The sequence below is a fragment of the Erinaceus europaeus genome, chromosome 3 (assembly GCF_950295315.1).
Source record: "Erinaceus europaeus chromosome 3, mEriEur2.1, whole genome shotgun sequence".
NCBI classification, from domain to species: Eukaryota; Metazoa; Chordata; class Mammalia; order Eulipotyphla; family Erinaceidae; genus Erinaceus; species Erinaceus europaeus.
The window spans coordinates 16,123,074-16,141,332 of NC_080164.1; the positions used below are offsets into that span (position 1 = coordinate 16,123,074).

At 45.3% G+C, this 18,259-nt stretch overlaps 1 protein-coding gene across 2 annotated transcripts in view; it reads right to left on the reverse strand.

The window, feature by feature from the left end:
- Positions 1–17,933, reverse strand: part of ASXL2 (ASXL transcriptional regulator 2) — a 133,443-nt gene extending 115,510 nt beyond the window's left edge. For both annotated transcript variants that reach the window (XM_060186685.1, XM_007516745.3), the window contains exon 1: positions 17,455–17,933. Coding sequence is in view for 1 of the 2 variants with exons in the window: in XM_007516745.3 (XP_007516807.2) it covers positions 17,455–17,781 (327 nt within the window). In the remaining variant the exon portion in view is untranslated. The remainder of the gene's footprint in view (positions 1–17,454) is intronic.
- Positions 17,934–18,259: the final 326 nt, after the last annotated feature.

Consider the following 18,259-nt stretch of genomic DNA (forward strand, 5'->3'; position numbering starts at 1 on the left):
AGTGGGGTTTATCCCAGGCATGCAAGGTTGGTTTAATATACGTAAATCAATCAATGTGATCCACCACATCAACAAACAAAAGACCAAAAACCACATGGTCATATCAATAGATGCAGAGAAAGCCTTTGACAAAATACAACATCCCTTTATGATCAAAACACTACAAAAAATGGGAATAGATGGAAAATTCCTGAAGATAGTGGAGTCTATATATAGCAAACCTACAGCCAACATCATACTCAATGGTGAAAAACTGAAAGCATTTCCACTCAGATCAGGTACTAGACAGGGCTCCCCACTATCACCATTACTAGTCAACAGAGTGTTGAAAGTTCTTGCCATAGCAATCAGGCAGGAGCAAGGAATTCAAGGCATACAGATTGGAAGAGAAGAAGTCAAACTCTCCTTATTTGCAGATGACATGATAGTATACATGGGAAAACCTAAGGAATCCAGCAAGAAGCTTTTGGAAATCATCAGGCAATACAGTAAGGTGTCAGGCTACAAAATTAACATTCAAAAGTCAGTGGCATTCCTCTATGCAAACACTAAGTTAGAAGAAATTGAAATCCAGAACTCAGTTCCTTTTTCTATACCAACTAAAACAATAAAATATCTAGGAGTAAACCTAACCAAAGAAGTGAAAGACTTGTATACTGAAAATTATGAGTCACTACTCAAAGAAATTGAAAAAGACACAAAGAAGTGGAAAGATATTCCATGTTCATGGGTTGGTAGAATTAACATCATCAAAATGAATATATTACCCAGAGCCATCTACAAATTTAATGCTATCCCCATCAAGATCCCAAGCACATTTTTTAGGAGAATAGAAAAAATGCTACAAATGTTTATCTGGAACCAGAAAAGACCTAGAATTGCCAAAACAATCTTGAGAAAAAAGAACAGAACCGGAGGCATCACACTCCCAGATCTCAAATTGTATTATAGGGCCATTGTCATCAAAACTGCTTGGTACTGGAACATGAACAGACACACTGACCAGTGGAATAGAACTGAGAGCCCAGAAATGAGGCCCCACACGTATGGACATCTAATCTTTGACAAAGGGGCCCAGACTATTACATGGGGAAAGCAGAGTCTCTTCAACAAATGGTGTTGGAAACAACAAACAACAAAGTTTGGCATCGTGCAAAGATTATAGCGGTTTTGAAACCAAAGAAAGACCCAACACTGGCCGCCAGCTATAGACCAATTTCTCTCCTCTCCGTGTGTTACAAACTCCTTGAGAGGCTGCTTCTGTCACGTATTTCTCCTCTTACAGAGAAATTCCTATCACCCGCCCAAGCTGCTTTCTGCCCAGGAAGATCTACCTGCGAACAAGCCCTGGCCCTCTCAACTTACATTGAAAATGGATTCCAGAAGAATTTAAAGACGGGTGCTGTCTTTGTTGATCTCACAGCAGCCTATGACATTGTCTGGCACCGTAGTCTCCTAGTCAAGATCTCAAGATGCCTGCCTCCATGGGTGGCCAACACTATATCGTTTCTTCTCCAAAACAGAAGATTCCGGGTGCATCTGGGTGACAAGTCTAGCAGATGGAGACTTGTTTCAAGTGGTCTCCCCCAGGGCTCAGTTCTGGCTCCTACGCTATTTAATATTTACATCAATGACCTCCCAGAAACTTCTTCAAGGAAGTTCATCTACGCCCATCTGCTGTGCAACTCAGGCATCCAAGTTCAACATCCTCAAGGAAACACTCATGAAAGACATGTCTCTGATATCTGATTACTGTACAAAATGGTGACTAATCCCTAGCACTGCAAAAACGGTATCATCTGTTTTCCATCTACACCATGCCTCGGCCTCGCGTGAGCTTAATGTGCAGCTTGGCGATACGAGAATCCGGCATGAAGCCCAGCCAGTCTATCTTGGCGTTACTCTCAATCGCACTGTCATTTCACGAACATTTCATAAAAACTGCAGCAAAGGTGGGCGCGAGGAATAACATCATTGCAAGACTGGCCAGCTCCTCATGGGGCGCGAGCGCTTCCACACTATGATCATCATCTCTGGCATTATGCTATTCCACTGCAGAATACTGTGCCCCAGTATGGTTCCGTAGCCCCCATGTCCACTTGGTCGATTCCAAATTATATTCCTCCATGAGGATAATTTCTGGAACCATCCGTTCCACCCCGGTTCCATGGCTGCCAGTTCTTAGCAACATCGCCCCGCCAGATATTCGTTGGGATGCGGCATCATCTAAGTTCATTTCCCACGTCTACGCTCGACCGGACCTGCCAATATACGCGGATATCTTTGCCCACCCTGTCCAACGCCTGACGTCTCGTCACCCAGTCTGGTCCCCTACGCCTACACTGAACTTCTCTGTTCCAGACTCTTGGAAACAGAGTTGGCAGTCAGCTGAGGTAAAGAACAAACACCTCATCACAGACCCCTGCAAGCGTCAACCCGGCTTTGACCTAGCACGTTATGACTGGGCCCTCCTCAATCGCTATCGAACAGGCCATGGCCAGTGCGCCACTATGTTCCATCGCTGGGGAGCCAGAGACGACCCGAACTGCCCCTGCGGCTACAGACAGACTATGACCCACATAGTCAACGACTGCCACCTCTCCAGATTCAAAGGAGGTCTCGAAACTTTACATCAGGCTCAACCTGATGCTGTTGACTGGCTACGGAAGAAGGGCAAATGCTAGAAGAAGAAGAAAAGAAAACACAAGTCGAACCTGAAATGGAATTGGAGTATTACACCAAAGTAAAAGACTCTGGGGTGGGTGAGTGGGTGGGTGGGGAGAATACAGGTCCATGAAAGATGATGAATGACATAGTGGGGGTTGTATTGTTAAATGGGAATCTGGGGAATGTTATGCATGTACAAACTATTGTATTTACTGTTGAATGTAAAACATTAATTCCCCAATAAAGAAATAAATTATTTAAAAAAAAGAAAGAAAAAGAAATCAACTTGGTCAACTGTTCGCTAAAAATAACTATCAGTAGTGGTCCAGGAGGTGGCGCAGTGGATAAAGCATCGGACTCTCTCAAGCATGAGGTCTTGAGTTCAATCCCCGGCAGCACATGTACCAGAGTAATGTCTGGCTCTTTCTCTCTACTCCTATGTTTCTCATTAATAAATAAAATTAAAAAATAACTATCAGTATTCTCCATATAACTAAAGGCACACGAGTGTCAATTACACAATATTCAAAATGGCCTGGAAATCAAATTTTACTTGGTATATAAAGACCAAGGAAAATATCCACTTTCCTGCCAAAAAAGAAAAAAAAAAAAAGTCATAAACAGAAACAAAGAAGACAACACTAACACTGCAAATGCTAAGCAAAGATTTAAGACAGATACCAGGAAAATGATAGGGGACTGGGTCTTGGGGCACCTGGTTGCGAGCACATGTTGCTGTGCACAAGTCCCCACCTACAGGGGGGAAGCTTTACAAGTGGTGGAAATGTGCCAGAGGTGTCTCTCTTCCTCTCTATTTCCCCTTCCCCTTTAAATTTAATTTTCTGTCTCTATTCAACATAATTAAACCTTTAAAAAAAAATGACCCAAATAAGGAACATCAAATATGCGAATCATGTATTCAGCAAACAACTTGCGTTCAGAACACATTTAAATAAAAAAAAAACTCTCAAACTGCAACATCATGGGGGAACAAACCCACCAGGCCAAACAAGATGTGCTTCAACCAAAGAGGGTAGGTACACAGACAACAAAAAAGCGCGCGCGCGCACACACACACACACACACACACACACACACACACACACAGTAATATTGGCCACTAGGGATTTTTAAAATCACAATGATCTGTCAGTTCACACCTATCTAAATGATTTAAATTAGGGCCAGGAAATAGTCCACCTGGTGTAGCCTGAGTTCAAGCCCTACCACTATACAGGAGCACCAAGAACGGAGGGGAAACTCTATGCATGGTGGTGGAGTGGTCCTTTGGTGTGTCTCCTCTCTCTCTAAATAATGTTTTAAAAATCGAAAAAAAAAAAAGTTGCACCCAGGAAGCCGCTCATTTCCCAAAAGGCTCTGAGTTCATTCCCCAGTATGCACAGAAAATTTTATGAACCTGTAACCTGTAACCTTTAAGAATACCATCAAAGTGGAGGTCCAGGCAGTAGCACAGCGGGTTAAGCACACGTGGCGCAAAGCGCAAGGACTGGCTTAAGGATCCCGGTTCCAGCCCCCGGTTCCAGCCCCCAGCTCCCCACCTGCAGGGGAGTCGCTTCACAGGTGGTGAAGCAGGTCTGCAGGTGTCTGTCTATCTTTCTCTCCCCGTCTTCCCTTCCTCTCTCCATTTCTCTCTGTCCTATCCAACAATGAACGACATCAACAACAATAACCACAATAAGGCTACAACAAGGGCAACAAAAGGGGGAAAAAATGGCCTCGAGGAGCAGTGGATTCATGGTGCAGGCACTGAACCCCAGCAATAACCCTGGAGGCAAAAAAAAAAGAATAACTTCAAAGCATAAAACTTAAACATCTACATACGTTAACTTTCAGAACCCCTTGATTAATTTATAAATTCCTAGTGGGGGGGGGGTCCACAAAAAATCTAGCTTGAAAAAAATTTCTATGAACCTCTGTCCTTTGCTTTGGAATTTAGCAGAAAGACTCGGGAAATACAGAAGCCGCAATTCCAGCTCGGGTGCAAGACTGGGTCGGTCAAGACCCCTGTTCTCAAGGCACGGCATTTAGATCGTAAACATGCAATGAGTTCTACCATTGTGGGGGGAGTCCTTCGTTTTTTATCATAAAGAAATGAACACTTAGTGGTGTCCTCCCAAACATGAAACTCAAAGTCACACGTCACCGAGAAGCCATATTCACAGAACACACAATGTGAATGAATACAGCCTTGGGCTGATTCTCCTGACTGGATAAGCCTAGACAATGGTTCAGAGATCAGTGGTGTGAGAAGAGTGATGATGTACAAGGATTTATGGGCAGAAAAATCAGGATGATCTTGAATAACTGGGAAAGTATTGTACTGTCTTTTCTCCTTTCAAAAACAACAGAGTTTTACAGCCAGGAAGGTGGCGCAAGGGTAATGTGCAAACTTGTATTCTGAGGTCCTGATTTAGATCCTCAGCACTGACATGCTGGAGTGATGCTCTGGCACTCAGTCTTTTTTATTATTACTATTGTTGTTGTTGTTTATAAATCTTATTTTAAAAGAAGAGAGAAAGAGAAAAACAACAAGAATGGTAGGGCTTTGTGCTGAAGAGCATTCCAGAAACTCCTAGGTAAGTAACTTTGGGAAAATCGAGTAAAATCTTCTGGTGCAGAGCTGTAAGTGGGATGGGTGCATGCAGACTAGATATAAAATGGGAAAATTCTGAGTCACGCACACACATTATACCCCCTCACCCTTTAATTCAAAGAAGTCCTACCCCAACCCGTATAAAGTCTCTACAACTAGACTCTTCAGTCCTCTACAATAAATCCCACAAATGACCCAATCTACTTTAAAGAACAGATGTGACATTAATTCCTGCATAAAAACTCTAGAAGAAAGAAACTCCCCATTTTGGCCTCAGCCTACCTTCTCTGGCCTTTGCTTTCACTGTATTTCACAGCACTGACAGATGAGCTGGTGTGTATTTACTGCACCCTGTCCTTTCTCCTGAGGCTTGCCTCTGCCTGGAAGGCCCTCACCATGGTCTCCTGTCAATGTTCTTTACCCATCATCCCTGAACAGGTCACACCTTCTCTGAAACCAACCTCGCCACACTCCCAACTGCCACCAAATTTTAATAGTACAATTAGCTCGTTATTACATAGCTTCAACAACACAAATGTATTTGGGGTCTTTTTTTTTTTTTTTACCAGAGCACTGTTCAGCTCTGGCTTATGGAGGTGCAGGGGACTGAACCTGGGGCTTTAGAGCCTCAGACATGAGAGTCTCTTTGCATAACCATTATGCTATCTACCCCTGCCCAGGAATACATTTTCTTATAAAACTTAGTGCAACATAGTACAAACTCATTTCAGTCTCCACGCTGTCAGGATTCTGGACTCGGGTTAGCTGGACTTTCGCTTAGGGCCTGACGAGGTTGGCATCAGTGTCAGCCAGGACTGTGAATGCAAATAAGGCTTAGAGCTCAGCTCTGACTTGTTGGCAGGTTCTAGTCCTTTCGTGTCCTTACTGGCACCCTGGCAGGAGCTGCCTGCATCCGCGCCATACACCTCCTTCTCCAAGGCAGTGCAGACAGTGTAAGGCCGCAGAGTGGGGTTCTCAGCAGGCCCTCCGGATGCAGGAAATGGATCTTTCAATGAGTCCTTCAACTGGATCATAGGGAAAGCTAGTGTGTTCAACTCTGATGTGGGAGCTCTGGGGTGAAAGGCTTTTCGTCAGAACTGTTTCAGACCTGTGAACTTACGTGCTGAGAGAGAACATTCTTACAGTAGTCAGGCTGCCCATTCAGAAACATGAATGAGGAGCTGGCGGCTCTGGTAGGAAGCATGCTTTGCCTGGGTTCAATCCAGCACTGCATGTGACTGAGTGGCATCCTATGGGCATATACTCTGTGTCTGTCTGTCTCATTAAGTAATAAATCTTTCTTAAAGGGAAACAAAAATCTCTATTAATATTTCAGAGTTCTTACTGGCACAGGCGCCGCCATGCGAGCTGCTTGACACGGTACCAGCTTCTCAGGAAGTTCAGCACGGCTGGACTCTCCAGGCCAAACGGAAACCATCCTGCCTTTTGCGATGTATAGGGCTTGGGATTAAGCTCTGTGTGGTTTTAATAATATTTACCTATGACCAGGCTCAGAGCCTGACCAATAACAAAAGTAATGACAAAACCTGCACTGCACTCTGTAAGACCGATCATAACGGAACAAGCACTATCAGTGATGCAGAATTTTTCAGGAGGCTCCAATAGGAAAAATTGTTTTCCCCTTTATCTACACCACTTCCTTTAGTATGCCCCCTAAAATATAAAGATTGGTGGTTCCCGCAGTGGAGGGGCTACCTGACATAGCATAATTAATAAATGGAAAGTTATGGTACCTGCCTAGATACAATGGGCCTTTTAATCTACCACCCACCACTATGCTCCCACTTCCTTATGCAGGAATAGCACAGGAGAACCTAGGTCACAGAGTGAGCATACAAGGAAGATAAGATTCCAGCTAGAGAGTTTAACTTTATGGAGAGGCTGGCCAGGTCAGCACCACCTTGGTGCCTTCTCAGTAAGGAACAAAACTCCTTGATCAAACAATGGAACAGATTTTATGAAACATGGGCTGCTCAATTTAAGGTCCCTAGAAACATAACAAGCTTGAACTTGCTATGAACCATTGGCTTCTGATGCATAGGGGCAAGAGGATGGCATAAACATACAGGTAGAATATTAATCTTAATCAATAGGACATCTGCCTAGCACACAGGTGCAGGAATAACAAAAAACACAGAAACTGTGATGTGATCTCGAAGGAGGAAAGTTGCCCCTGGAAGGTGAATGTTCCACAAAGCAGGAGGTGTTCCCTACCCATGCTGTTCCTACTTGGTGATTTTTGTTTTAATAATCAAAGCCTTGGTAATTTTTGTATTAGTGACTAAAGCCTTGGTGATTTTTGTTTTAATAATCAATACCTTGGTGATTTTTGTTTTAATGATCTAAGCCTTATGAGACTATAAAAATAAAGTTCTGCTTAAGTATGACAGAGATGTCTGCTTCAGCTTGACTCTGCATCAACTCTCTTGTCTCTCATTCTTCGCCGGCGTCCCTCCTCCTCCAGGGTACCCTAATAACCTGCTGGGGCTGGCCCCCGGCATCTTACAACGTATTAGGAATTGTTTGCAAGAACTTGGGGGGGGGGCGGGTTCTACTAGGATCATCACTGCTACCCCAGGCCTCTTCATGTTTGTTTGCTTTAAGATAAGGGGTGGGAGAGACAGAGGTAGAGCAAAGACAGACACCATACTGCTCCACCACTCTTGAAGCTCCCCCACCCCCCATGCAGGTGACTCCAGGGGCTCAAGCCCAGGCCCTTGTCTGTGATAGTGAGCCATCTCACCTGACTCACCAGATGGCTGATTTCTATCACTATTTCTAACGTTGACGACACTGAGAGTTGAAACAGTCTAAATCCCTAAACTCTAATTGTGCTCCTTAACCAGGGAACCAGCATCACTTGGGAACTGACCAGAAATGCATAATCTACTCACAGACCGGGGTTCAAGCCCCCAGGCCCCCCACATGCCTCATGAGCAGTGGAGCACTGCGGGGGGGGGGGGGGGGGGGTATGAGAATTCTCTATCAGAAAAAGAGGCAGAAGCTACCAGGCACAGTGAAGCTTTACAGGCACTGAGTGCCAGTGACAACCAAGATAACATAAATAAATAAATAAATAAATAAATAAATAAATAAATAAATAAATAAATAAATAAAATGTAAACTCTGGCAAGACGGTAGACACACCAAATAAAAAGCTGCATCATGTGGTCCAAGAGGTGGCACAGTGAATCTTAGGACTCTCAAGCATGAGGTCCCAAGTTCAATCCCCAGTAACGCATGTACCAGAGTGATGTCTGCGGTGGGTGTGTCCCCTCCCTCCCCTCCTATCTTTTCAATATATTGTTTTTGCCCCAGCGACACTGCTGGGTCTTGGTGCCAGCACTACAAATTCACTGTTCCTGGTGGCTAATTTTTCCATTTTATTGGATAGGACAGAGAAAAATAGAGAGAGAAGGGGGGATGGAGAGATAGAGAGGGGGAGAGAGAGAAATACCTGCTTCGCCACTTATGACGCTTTCCCCCTGGAGGTGAGGAGCTGGGGCTTGAACCTGAGTTTTTGCACTTTGTACTATATGCTCTTATCCAGGTGTGCTACCGCCTGGCCCCTAGTAAATAAAATCTTTAAAAACAAGCAAAACCTGCATCATTAACAAGCTCTCCAGATTATACAAATTAATGTTTGAGCGCTCATTTAAGTAACTTGCCCAAACTGACACAATTAATGGTACTGATAAGACCAAATCCAGATAAAGATTATTCCCCAGCTGGTATTAAAAATAGTAGGAGGGGAAAGAGTTGGTAGCATAATGGTTATACAAAGAGACTCTCATGCCTGAGGCTCCAAAGTCCGAGGTTCAATCCCCTGTAGCACCATAAGCCAGAGCTGAGCACTGCTCTGGTAAAAAGAAAAAGGAGGGAAAAAAAGTACATGTTCATGACCCAAGTTCAAACCCAGTGTCCATGGTATTAAAAAAAGCTTTGATTCTGTGGTCTCTTACACACACACACACACACACACACACACACACACACACACACACACTCTCTCTCTCTCTCTCTCTCTCTCTCTCTCTCTCTCTTCCTACGTGGTGCAAATCGCAAGGACCGGCCTAAGGATCCTGGCTTGAGCCCTCAGCTTCCCACCTCCAGGGAGTCGCTTCACAAGTGGTGAAGCAGATCTGCAGGTGTCTTTCTTTCTCCCCCCCATCTTCCCCTCCACTCTCCATTTCTGTCTTATCTAACAACGATGGCATCAATAACAATAACTACAACAATAAAAAAATAAGGGCAACAAAAAGGGAAAAAGAAAAAAAGCAAAAGTCCAACTCTATTGTATCTTTTACAGGCTAGTAATGATATATTAAAGTACTAGCACATTAATGCCTTTCATAAATATTCTGTCTAAACTTAATATCTGTCAGAACCACTTCAAAAACATACAGAAAACTAATCACTAAACGGTAACACAACTAAATTTTCATGCTATTTAGAAATAAGTCACTAATACCACTGAGCACTTTATTTGAAACTGGGTATGACGGAACCAGCCACTGAATAATTCAAACATCAGTGGGTTCAAGATTCAAGATGGGGAGTCGGGCTGTAGCGCGTTGGGTTAAGCGCAGGTGGCGCAAAGCACAAGGACCGGCATAAGGATCCCGGTTCGAACCCCGGCTCCCCACCTGCAGGGGAGTCGCTTCACAGGCGGTGAAGCAGGTCTGCAGGTGTCTATCTTTCTCTCCGCCTCTCTGTCTTCCCCTCCTCTCTCCATTTCTCTCTGTCCTATCCAACAACGACAACAACAATAATAACTACAACAAGGGCAACAAAAGGGAATAAATAAATAAAATAAATATTTAAAAAAATTTAAAAAAAAAAAAAAAAAAGATTCAAGATGATTTGGGCCATGCTATACAGTGAACTACAATGAAAGTCTGTTCGAATGTTTATCAAATGCTAAGTGTCAAAAATTTTCAAGTGAAGTCAACCACAGCATAATTTCTGCCAAGCATGGATCAAAGTACTCATAAGAGATTATGCTGTTAAGGGTGCCCTGAAGCTCAGGACTAAGCACGTGGGTATTTACCATTAACCAATTTAGTTTAGTCAAGCAAGGTCAGAAATAAAAGCTATCACAGAAAATTCCCAGTATCCTGTAGCTGGGGAACAGCTCAGCTGACAGGGTATCCTGTGTACCTGCAGCTCCCACCAGTTCAACCCCCAGCATGACATGCACCAGGCTGGTGGTGCGCTGGCTTCCCACAGATAAAACCATCTCTCACATGCAGTAAGTAAAACAAAACTTACAAAATAAAAGGAAATTCCCACGGTCGAGCTGTAACTAACTCATCATTGGAGGCAAATAAATACCTTAGTGTGTCTTGGAAATTGTCTTGTCACAAACAAGAGAAATATTCAACCTGTTTTCTTGGCAAACCAACCTAGCATAGTTAGCTAACTTCATTCAAAATGTGCTCTTTAAAGTAAGAACATGATGTCTTTTCTTGTCTCCAAAAGAAAAAAGGAACAGGTAAATAAAGTATTTAGAGTGGGGCCAGGCAGTGGCACACCTGGTTGAGCGCGCGCACACACACACACACACACATTACAGTGTGTAAGGACCCAGGTTCAAGCCCCTAGTCCCCACCTGCAGGGGGAAAGCTTCACCTGTGATGAAGCAGAGCTGCAGGTGTCTCTCTGTCTCTTCCCCTCTATCTTCCCCACTCCTCTCAATTTGCCTGTCTCCATACAGTAATACAAATAAAGAAAAAAAAATTTAATTTAGCACTCGTGGAAGAAAGTTAAGCTCTGCAAAGTAGAAATATTCAAAAGAAGTCTCTGTAGTCAAGAAGCACAGTATTACTAATAAATAAATTGAATTTTGTGGTCCAGAAGGTGGCACAGTAGATAAAGCATCAGACTCATAAGCATAAGGTCCCAAGTTCAATCCCTAGCAGCACATGTACCAGAATGATGTCTGGTTCTTTCTCTCTCCTCCTTTCTCATAAATAAAATCTTTAAAAAAAAAAAAAAAAGTTTAGGTCGGAGGGTAGATAGCATAACGGTTATGCAAACAGACCATCATGCCAGAGGCTCCTGAGTCCCAGGTTCAGTCCTCCGCACCACCATAAGCCAGAGCTGAACAGTGCTCTGGTTAAAAAAAAAAAAAAAAAAGTTTATAATAAACTGAATTTTCATTTACTTGTCCTCAATAAAATAGGCATTTTATCTAAGAAAAATATACCTTTAGAGTTAAATTACATTTAAAAGCATTCCATTTGGGAGTTGAGCGGTAGTGTAGCGAGTTAAGCGCAGGTGGCACAATGCAAAAGGTCCGGCATAAGGATCCCAGTTCAAGCCCCGGCTCCCCACCTGCAGGGGAATCACTTCACAGGCAGTGAAGCAGGTCTGCAGGTGTCTGTCTTTCTCTCCCCCCTCTGTCTTCCCCTCCTCTCTCCATGTCTCTCTATCCTATCCAACAACAACATCAACAATAATAATTACAACAATGAAATAACATGGCAACAAAAGGGAATGAATAAATAAGTATTTTTTAAAAAAGAATATATTTTCTCTTTGAATGCTTCCTAGTTGTGGTGAGGGAAAAAAGTTAAAAAAAAAAAAAAAAAAGAATCACAAAGTTGTTTTTTCAGTAGTTTTTATTTTTACTTAATTTTTTTCTGGTGTGGCAGGGCTTTACACCAGTGCAATTCCACCTCTCCCTTGCCCCCCCCCCCCCCATGGTCTTTTTCTCACTTACTCATTTATTCATTAAGAGAGACAGAGAAGGCAGAGAAAGTATGAAAGCAACCACAGTACCAACTCTTCCTTCAATGCGGTGGGGGCTGGGTGAGCTTTTTCACAGGCCCTCGTTTTATCTCTACAGTAGACACACACGGGGGAGGGGGGACGGACAGACAGACAGAAACAAAGAAAAACAAAGAGGGGAGGCACCACTGTACCTGCCATACGCAGTGCTGTGGTTCCAGGGACTCAGAGCCACAACCTCACATCCAGTGTGCACTCTACCAGATGAGCTATCTCCCAGAATCAACAAAACTATACTATTTCAAAAATTCGATTTGCGAATACAGCGAAACTCCCCAAGGGTGTCATCAAGCATTCAAGTACAATGTCTTTTCCTTTTAAGAATGAGCCTAACCCTGCTTGCTTTGTCCCGGGAATGACCTGGCCTAGAGTCCAGGCCCCATTACACTGAAAGATGCCTGGGTGCTGATCTGATCTTTCTATCTGGGGAAAAAAAGATGCGACTAACAACAAACCTAGTTCTACAGTCAATGGCGCGTTCTCAGTATCTCCAGTTTAGTACAAATGCTCCTGTTCAAACTACCGGCTCCACCATTTCACGGCCCGCATCACAGTCACCTTAAACTTCCTAACATCGGACTGGCGCCCTGGGAGGCAGTACAGAGACTCCCCCCATTGGGCTCTTGAGAGCCCAGGCATCACAAGTATCAAAGAGATACTCTGATTATCTTTCTTTTTCATTTTTTCTGATTATCTTTCTCATTAATAAAGAAATCTGGGGGGAGGGGTTAAAAAGATGATCCAGGAGGAGGCTGGGCAGTAGCACAGTCGGTTAAGCGCACATGGCGCAAAGCAAAAGGACCAGCATAAGGGTCCGGGTTCGAGTCCCCAGCTCCTTACCAGCGGGGGGGGGGGGGGGGGGGGGGGGGGAGGGGAGGCCGCTTCACAGATGGTGAAGCAGGTCTACAGGTGTCTTTCTCTCCCTATCTTCCCCATCTCTCTCGATTTCTCTCTGTCTTATCCAACAGCAATGACAGCAATAACAACAATAAACAATAAAGGCAACAAAAGGGGAAAAAAAAAAAAAGGCCTCCAGGAGCAGTGGATTCATAGTGCAGGCACTGAGCCCCAGCAATAGCCCTGGAGGCAAAAAAAAAAAAAATTCCAGGAAAAATAGCTACTTCCAGGGCCAGACGGTGGCACACCTGGTTTAAGTGTGTTACCAAGCACAAGGGCCTGGGTTCAAGCCCCCAGTCCCACCTACAAGGGCAAAGCTTCTGCAGTTCTGCAGAGAGAGAGAGAGAGACACACTGACTCTCTCTTACCAGTGCACTGCTCAGCTCTGGTTTACAGTGGTGCTGAGGATTGGACCTGGGACTTGCAGCCTCAGGCATGAGTCTCTTGGCGTAACCATTATGCTATCTACCCCACCCCTCTCTTTTCTTCTCCATTACCCTTTCCCTCTCAGTTTCTCTCTGTCCTATAAAATAAAGTTGGTGAAGCAGTGCTGCAGGTGTCTATCTCTCTCTCCCCCCTCTGTCTTCCCCACCTCTCTCCAATTCTCTGTCCTATCCAACAACGACAATATCAATAACAACAATCATAACTACAACAATAAAACAAGGGCAACAAAACAAAATAAATATTTAAAAAATGAAATAAAATAGGGCTGTGTTCCTGTTCAGTGTTACAGTAACAGATATAAATAATAGCCACAGGTACTCATAATGTGTAATATGGAGTTGTGGATGTGTGTGAGTTACACAGATTGGTGCAAAACTGCTGTGAACATTCTGGGGGGAAAAAAAGCAAAATAAGATTTGTAGTTATGTATTATGTTATGGTCGAATCATGCCAAAAGGTTGGTGAGTTGTATAGATTGATTATAATAACTGGACTTGAGAGAAAATAATGGAGTTGAGATTCAACTGAACTACGGTGAACTGTCCCCTCACTGATCGTGTGTATGTCTTCTACACGTCCAGTATTGTACAGAGTGCTGTTCAAGTACTTAGCAATATTTAAGTAGGAGACAACAATTTCGTGTTTGTTTCCCCCCCTCTGCTCTGGGCTACCTTTTTTAGGTAGGTAGGCAGAGAGAGAGACAGACAGACAGGAGGAAAGAAATCAGTACTGAAGCTTCTTTCAGTGTGGTGGAGGCTGACTTGAATCTGGGTTGAGTTCTATCCAAGTAAGTGACACCCCCCCCCCCCCCCCGCAAGTGGGGAGTTGTGGACTCCAACCGAGATCCTGACGTTGGTGCTTGTGCTTTGCACCACCTATGCTTAACCCGCTGCGCTACCTCCTAACTCCCCACAACCCTATTTTCTCTTAATAATGCTCTCCTAACTTAACTGCTCTACAATTCAGAGTCCAAGAATACAATGAAATAAGCAGGTAATGCCTATATTTGTATGTAAATGTCCTTTTTGTTCTAGAACATTTTAGCTCAGTGCTGATAAATCAAGTTTAAACACTACAACCCCTTCTAGTCTTCTTGGTCATCTAAATATATTCACCATTTCATAATTTAGGTTAAAGTTGCTTCCATTTGTCATATTACTTAATTTTCTAATTTCATTATCCTGCTGTATAATATACTAAAGATTTTCTTTTATCTTTCCCTCTTACATTTACTTCTAGTTCCTTCGACAAAAACCTTTAGAATTCTAAGATTTAGTTTAATCTCCCACTTTACAAATGATAAAAGGAATAAACAGTATTTATAAGATTTCAATTAGGAAAAAGTTCTAGTGTCACTGTTCTCTAAAATCTATTTTGCTCTGAGCTCACATTTGTAAACAAAAACAAAAAAAACCAAATACACTAACATACTGATCCCTTCATGAATTCATTCATCCTTAACTCTATTAACCAAAGTAGCTTTTTCATCCCATTCATACAGCTAGCTAGGGGATGAAATACTAGTTACAAATAAGCAAATATATTAACTTATGACAGGAAAATACACACGGAACTCAAATTTTTCTTTCTTTTTTAAAATTTTTTTATATTTATTTTCCCTTTTTGTTGCCCTTGTCTTTCATTGTTGTTGTAGTTGTTGATGTCGTTGTTACTAGATAGGACAGAGAGAAGTGGAGAGAGGAGGGGAAGACAGAGAGGAGGAGAGAAAGATAGACACCTGCAGACCTGCTTCACCGCCTGTGAAGCGACTCCCCAGCAGGTGGGGAGCCGGGGCTGGAACCAGGATCCTTATGCCGGTCCTTGCGCTCTGTGTCATGTGCCACGTGCGCAACCCACTGCACTACCTACCACCCGACTCCCTTTTCTTTCTTGTTTTGCCTCTAGATCACTGGGGCTCCGTGTCAGCACTATGAATCCACTCCTCCTGGTGGCCATTTTATCCTTTCTAAATTGTTTTGTATTTTATTGGATAGGATAGAGAGAAATTGAGAGGGATATATAGAGAGGTGGGGGGAGGGAGAGAAGGGGAGACTCACATCTGCAGACCAGACCTGTTTCACCACTTGTCAAGTGTCCCTCCTGCAGATGGCAAGCTGGGGGCTTGAACCTGGATCCTTGAGCTCAGTACTATGTGCGTTTAACTAGGTGCGCCACTGCCTGGGCCCTGGAAGTCAAATTTTTTCTACTTGTCATAGCTTCTTCGGACTAAGCTTTTCTAAAAAGCTCTTAATTTTTAAGTACTTAAAAATTTAAATTTAACATAACTAGGGTTACAGTGTGCTTACCTATAATGTTTTTTAAGTGTGTATCTTGGTGCCCCCACCCCATATAATTGAAATTTACCATGCTTCCATACATGCCTCAGACTGAGGTCCCAGGTTCAATCCCTAGCACTACTGTAAGTCAAAGCTGAACAGTACTCTGGCAACAATACTAATAATAAAGTTCGCCATGCTTCTTTTCATAAAATAAGCTCGTTAAGTAGGAGACAGTAAAACAGTATTCTGTGAAAAAGCAATTTCCCTATCAATAAAATAAGGATTTCTAGAGCTTCATCTTTTAAAGGGGAACAGCAAGGCACCCGGATCCTAATTAAGATACAGGTGAAAACATTCAAGCAAAAGGTGCTTTCGCGCTTTTACACCACGTGTGTTTATTAACCCGCTGCGCTACCGCCCGGACCCCTCAAAAAAGTGCTTTTATTTATTCACTTATTCACATTTCCAGCTAAGACAAAAATACAAGTTTAAGACTCTTCAACCCCCTGAGAGCATAGTTTACAAAACAAAAGCGCGGGGTTTACAATCCAAATTCAAGAGCATGCATAAATAGCAGGATCCATATTTGAAGGAAGTAAATAAAAAACACCTACTTGGTGTTTTTAATACCAAAATGTCAACAGCCATACAACTCTGAGGGGGGAAAAATAAAGTGACTTCATTTTCTCCTTTATATACTTTCCTATAATCTTCCAACAAAACTTCCCACAGGGAACAGTAATTACTTTTCAGGTGTCATTAAAAACAAACAAACAAACACATACAACACAGAAGGAGAGAGTATTCAGACGAGCTCTCCGCTCCGTCGCACCTCCTCCAGCCCCAGCAGCGAGCGCCACTTTGTCCCAACCTTCCATCACTTTCTAACACACCCGGTTTTGGTGAAGCCTGTAGAATCCACTTTCTTCAACACCCCCCTCCAAGCTTCGTTGCACAAAATAGGATGCCACTCCCCTCGCCCCCTCCGCCCCATAAAATAATAGTTATTTTTTTTTTTTTAAAGCAACTTGGTGAGGCCACCATCACTTTGCGCTGCGGGAAAGTTAGGGCAGGCTAAACTACACGTCCCACCATGCTTTGCTGCCTCGAGCAGGTCTCTACGGAAACAGAAAAAAAAAAAAAATTCTGCAAGTCCCACCTGTTACTTCGTTTCTAAACACCTCCTGCACTTTGGGTTCGCGCGGCAAACAAAAACAAGCGCCTCGTGACGTCCTGTCGGAGCCGCCGGCCCGGACGCGCCGAGGACCCGGGGTGGCGGCGGGGCAGCTCCGGAGGGTCGACGCTCGCAGCGGCGGTGCTGCCCGCGGTTCCCGGGGCTGGGAGCGCGCCCTCGCCCGTGCTGTCGGCCGCACGCAGCCGGGGCTCTGCGGCCGCTCCGGGGGAGCCGGGAGCCGGGAGCCGGCACGGGACTCGCCGCACGGCCGGGAGTGGGCTGCCAGAGTTGGCGGTGAGAGCGACCCGACCCCCGGGAGGCAGCCCGCAGTCCCCAGACCCCCGGGAGGACCCGCAGCGGACGCGCGGAGACCCCCTTCCGCCCGGCGCCTCCGGCTCCCACAAAGATCCCAAGCCCGGCGCCAACCGCCGCCCTCTCCGCGCGGCCGGGCGCCCCCTCAGCCGGGTCGCCGGGTCGCCGGGCCACCGACCTCCCCTGCCCCCGAGCGGCGCGGCCCGGGAGCGCTGCCCTCCCCGCCTGCCCCTCCGCGCCCTCCCCCTTACCGTCTTGGCGGCCTCCGCCCAGGTCCTGCCCTTCTTCCTACGGCCCTTTTCCCTCATGTCGGGTCTTGAACTGACGGGGAGGCTCCTGTGCCCGGGCTCTCGCTGCCCTCCCAGCCGGCGGTGCCGTGCGCTGCTTTTCCCGCGGTGCCGGGAAGGGTGGGAGAAAGGGGAAGTCGGACCCGAGGAGCACCCAGGCGGAGGAAGCGGCGGGGGTGGTGCGCGGGGGCGGGGGGGCTCTAAGGGGCGGCCGGTCCTCTTGCTGCCGTTGCCACTGCTACCGCCGCTGCCATATTGGGTTCTTACTGTACAGGCAGCCGCTACGGTCATGTGACCGCTCCCGCGCGCCGTCACTACTGTACGCAGCCGGCTGCGCGAACGAGCGCGCGCGCGCGCGCCCCCGCCTCCCACAGGGAGAGCGAGTCGGCGGGCGGTGGCGCTTGGCCACGCCCCCCTCTTTCCGCTCTCCGCCCCGCCTTCAGAGCATGCGCGTAAGGAAGTCCGACGCCGAGCTACGTCTGACGTCAGACGTTCACGCCCACGTAGCGAATCTGTGCGCGGAAGCGGAACTAGATCCGCCCAGGAAGGCTTAACGAGCGGATGCCGACCGCGTGCTAGGTGCTCCTGTGGTTTTAGCGGCTTCGCTTACAGGGGCTGGGCCCCTTCGAGAGCCTCTCTCCAGTAACTGCCCTTTGCATTGCGCCTAATACCTGTGTTCTTTTATTTGTCCCAGTGCAGTATTTACAATAGTTGTCTTTTTGAAGATGGGCTGGAGAGACAGTTTAGTGGTTATGCAAAGAGACTTTCT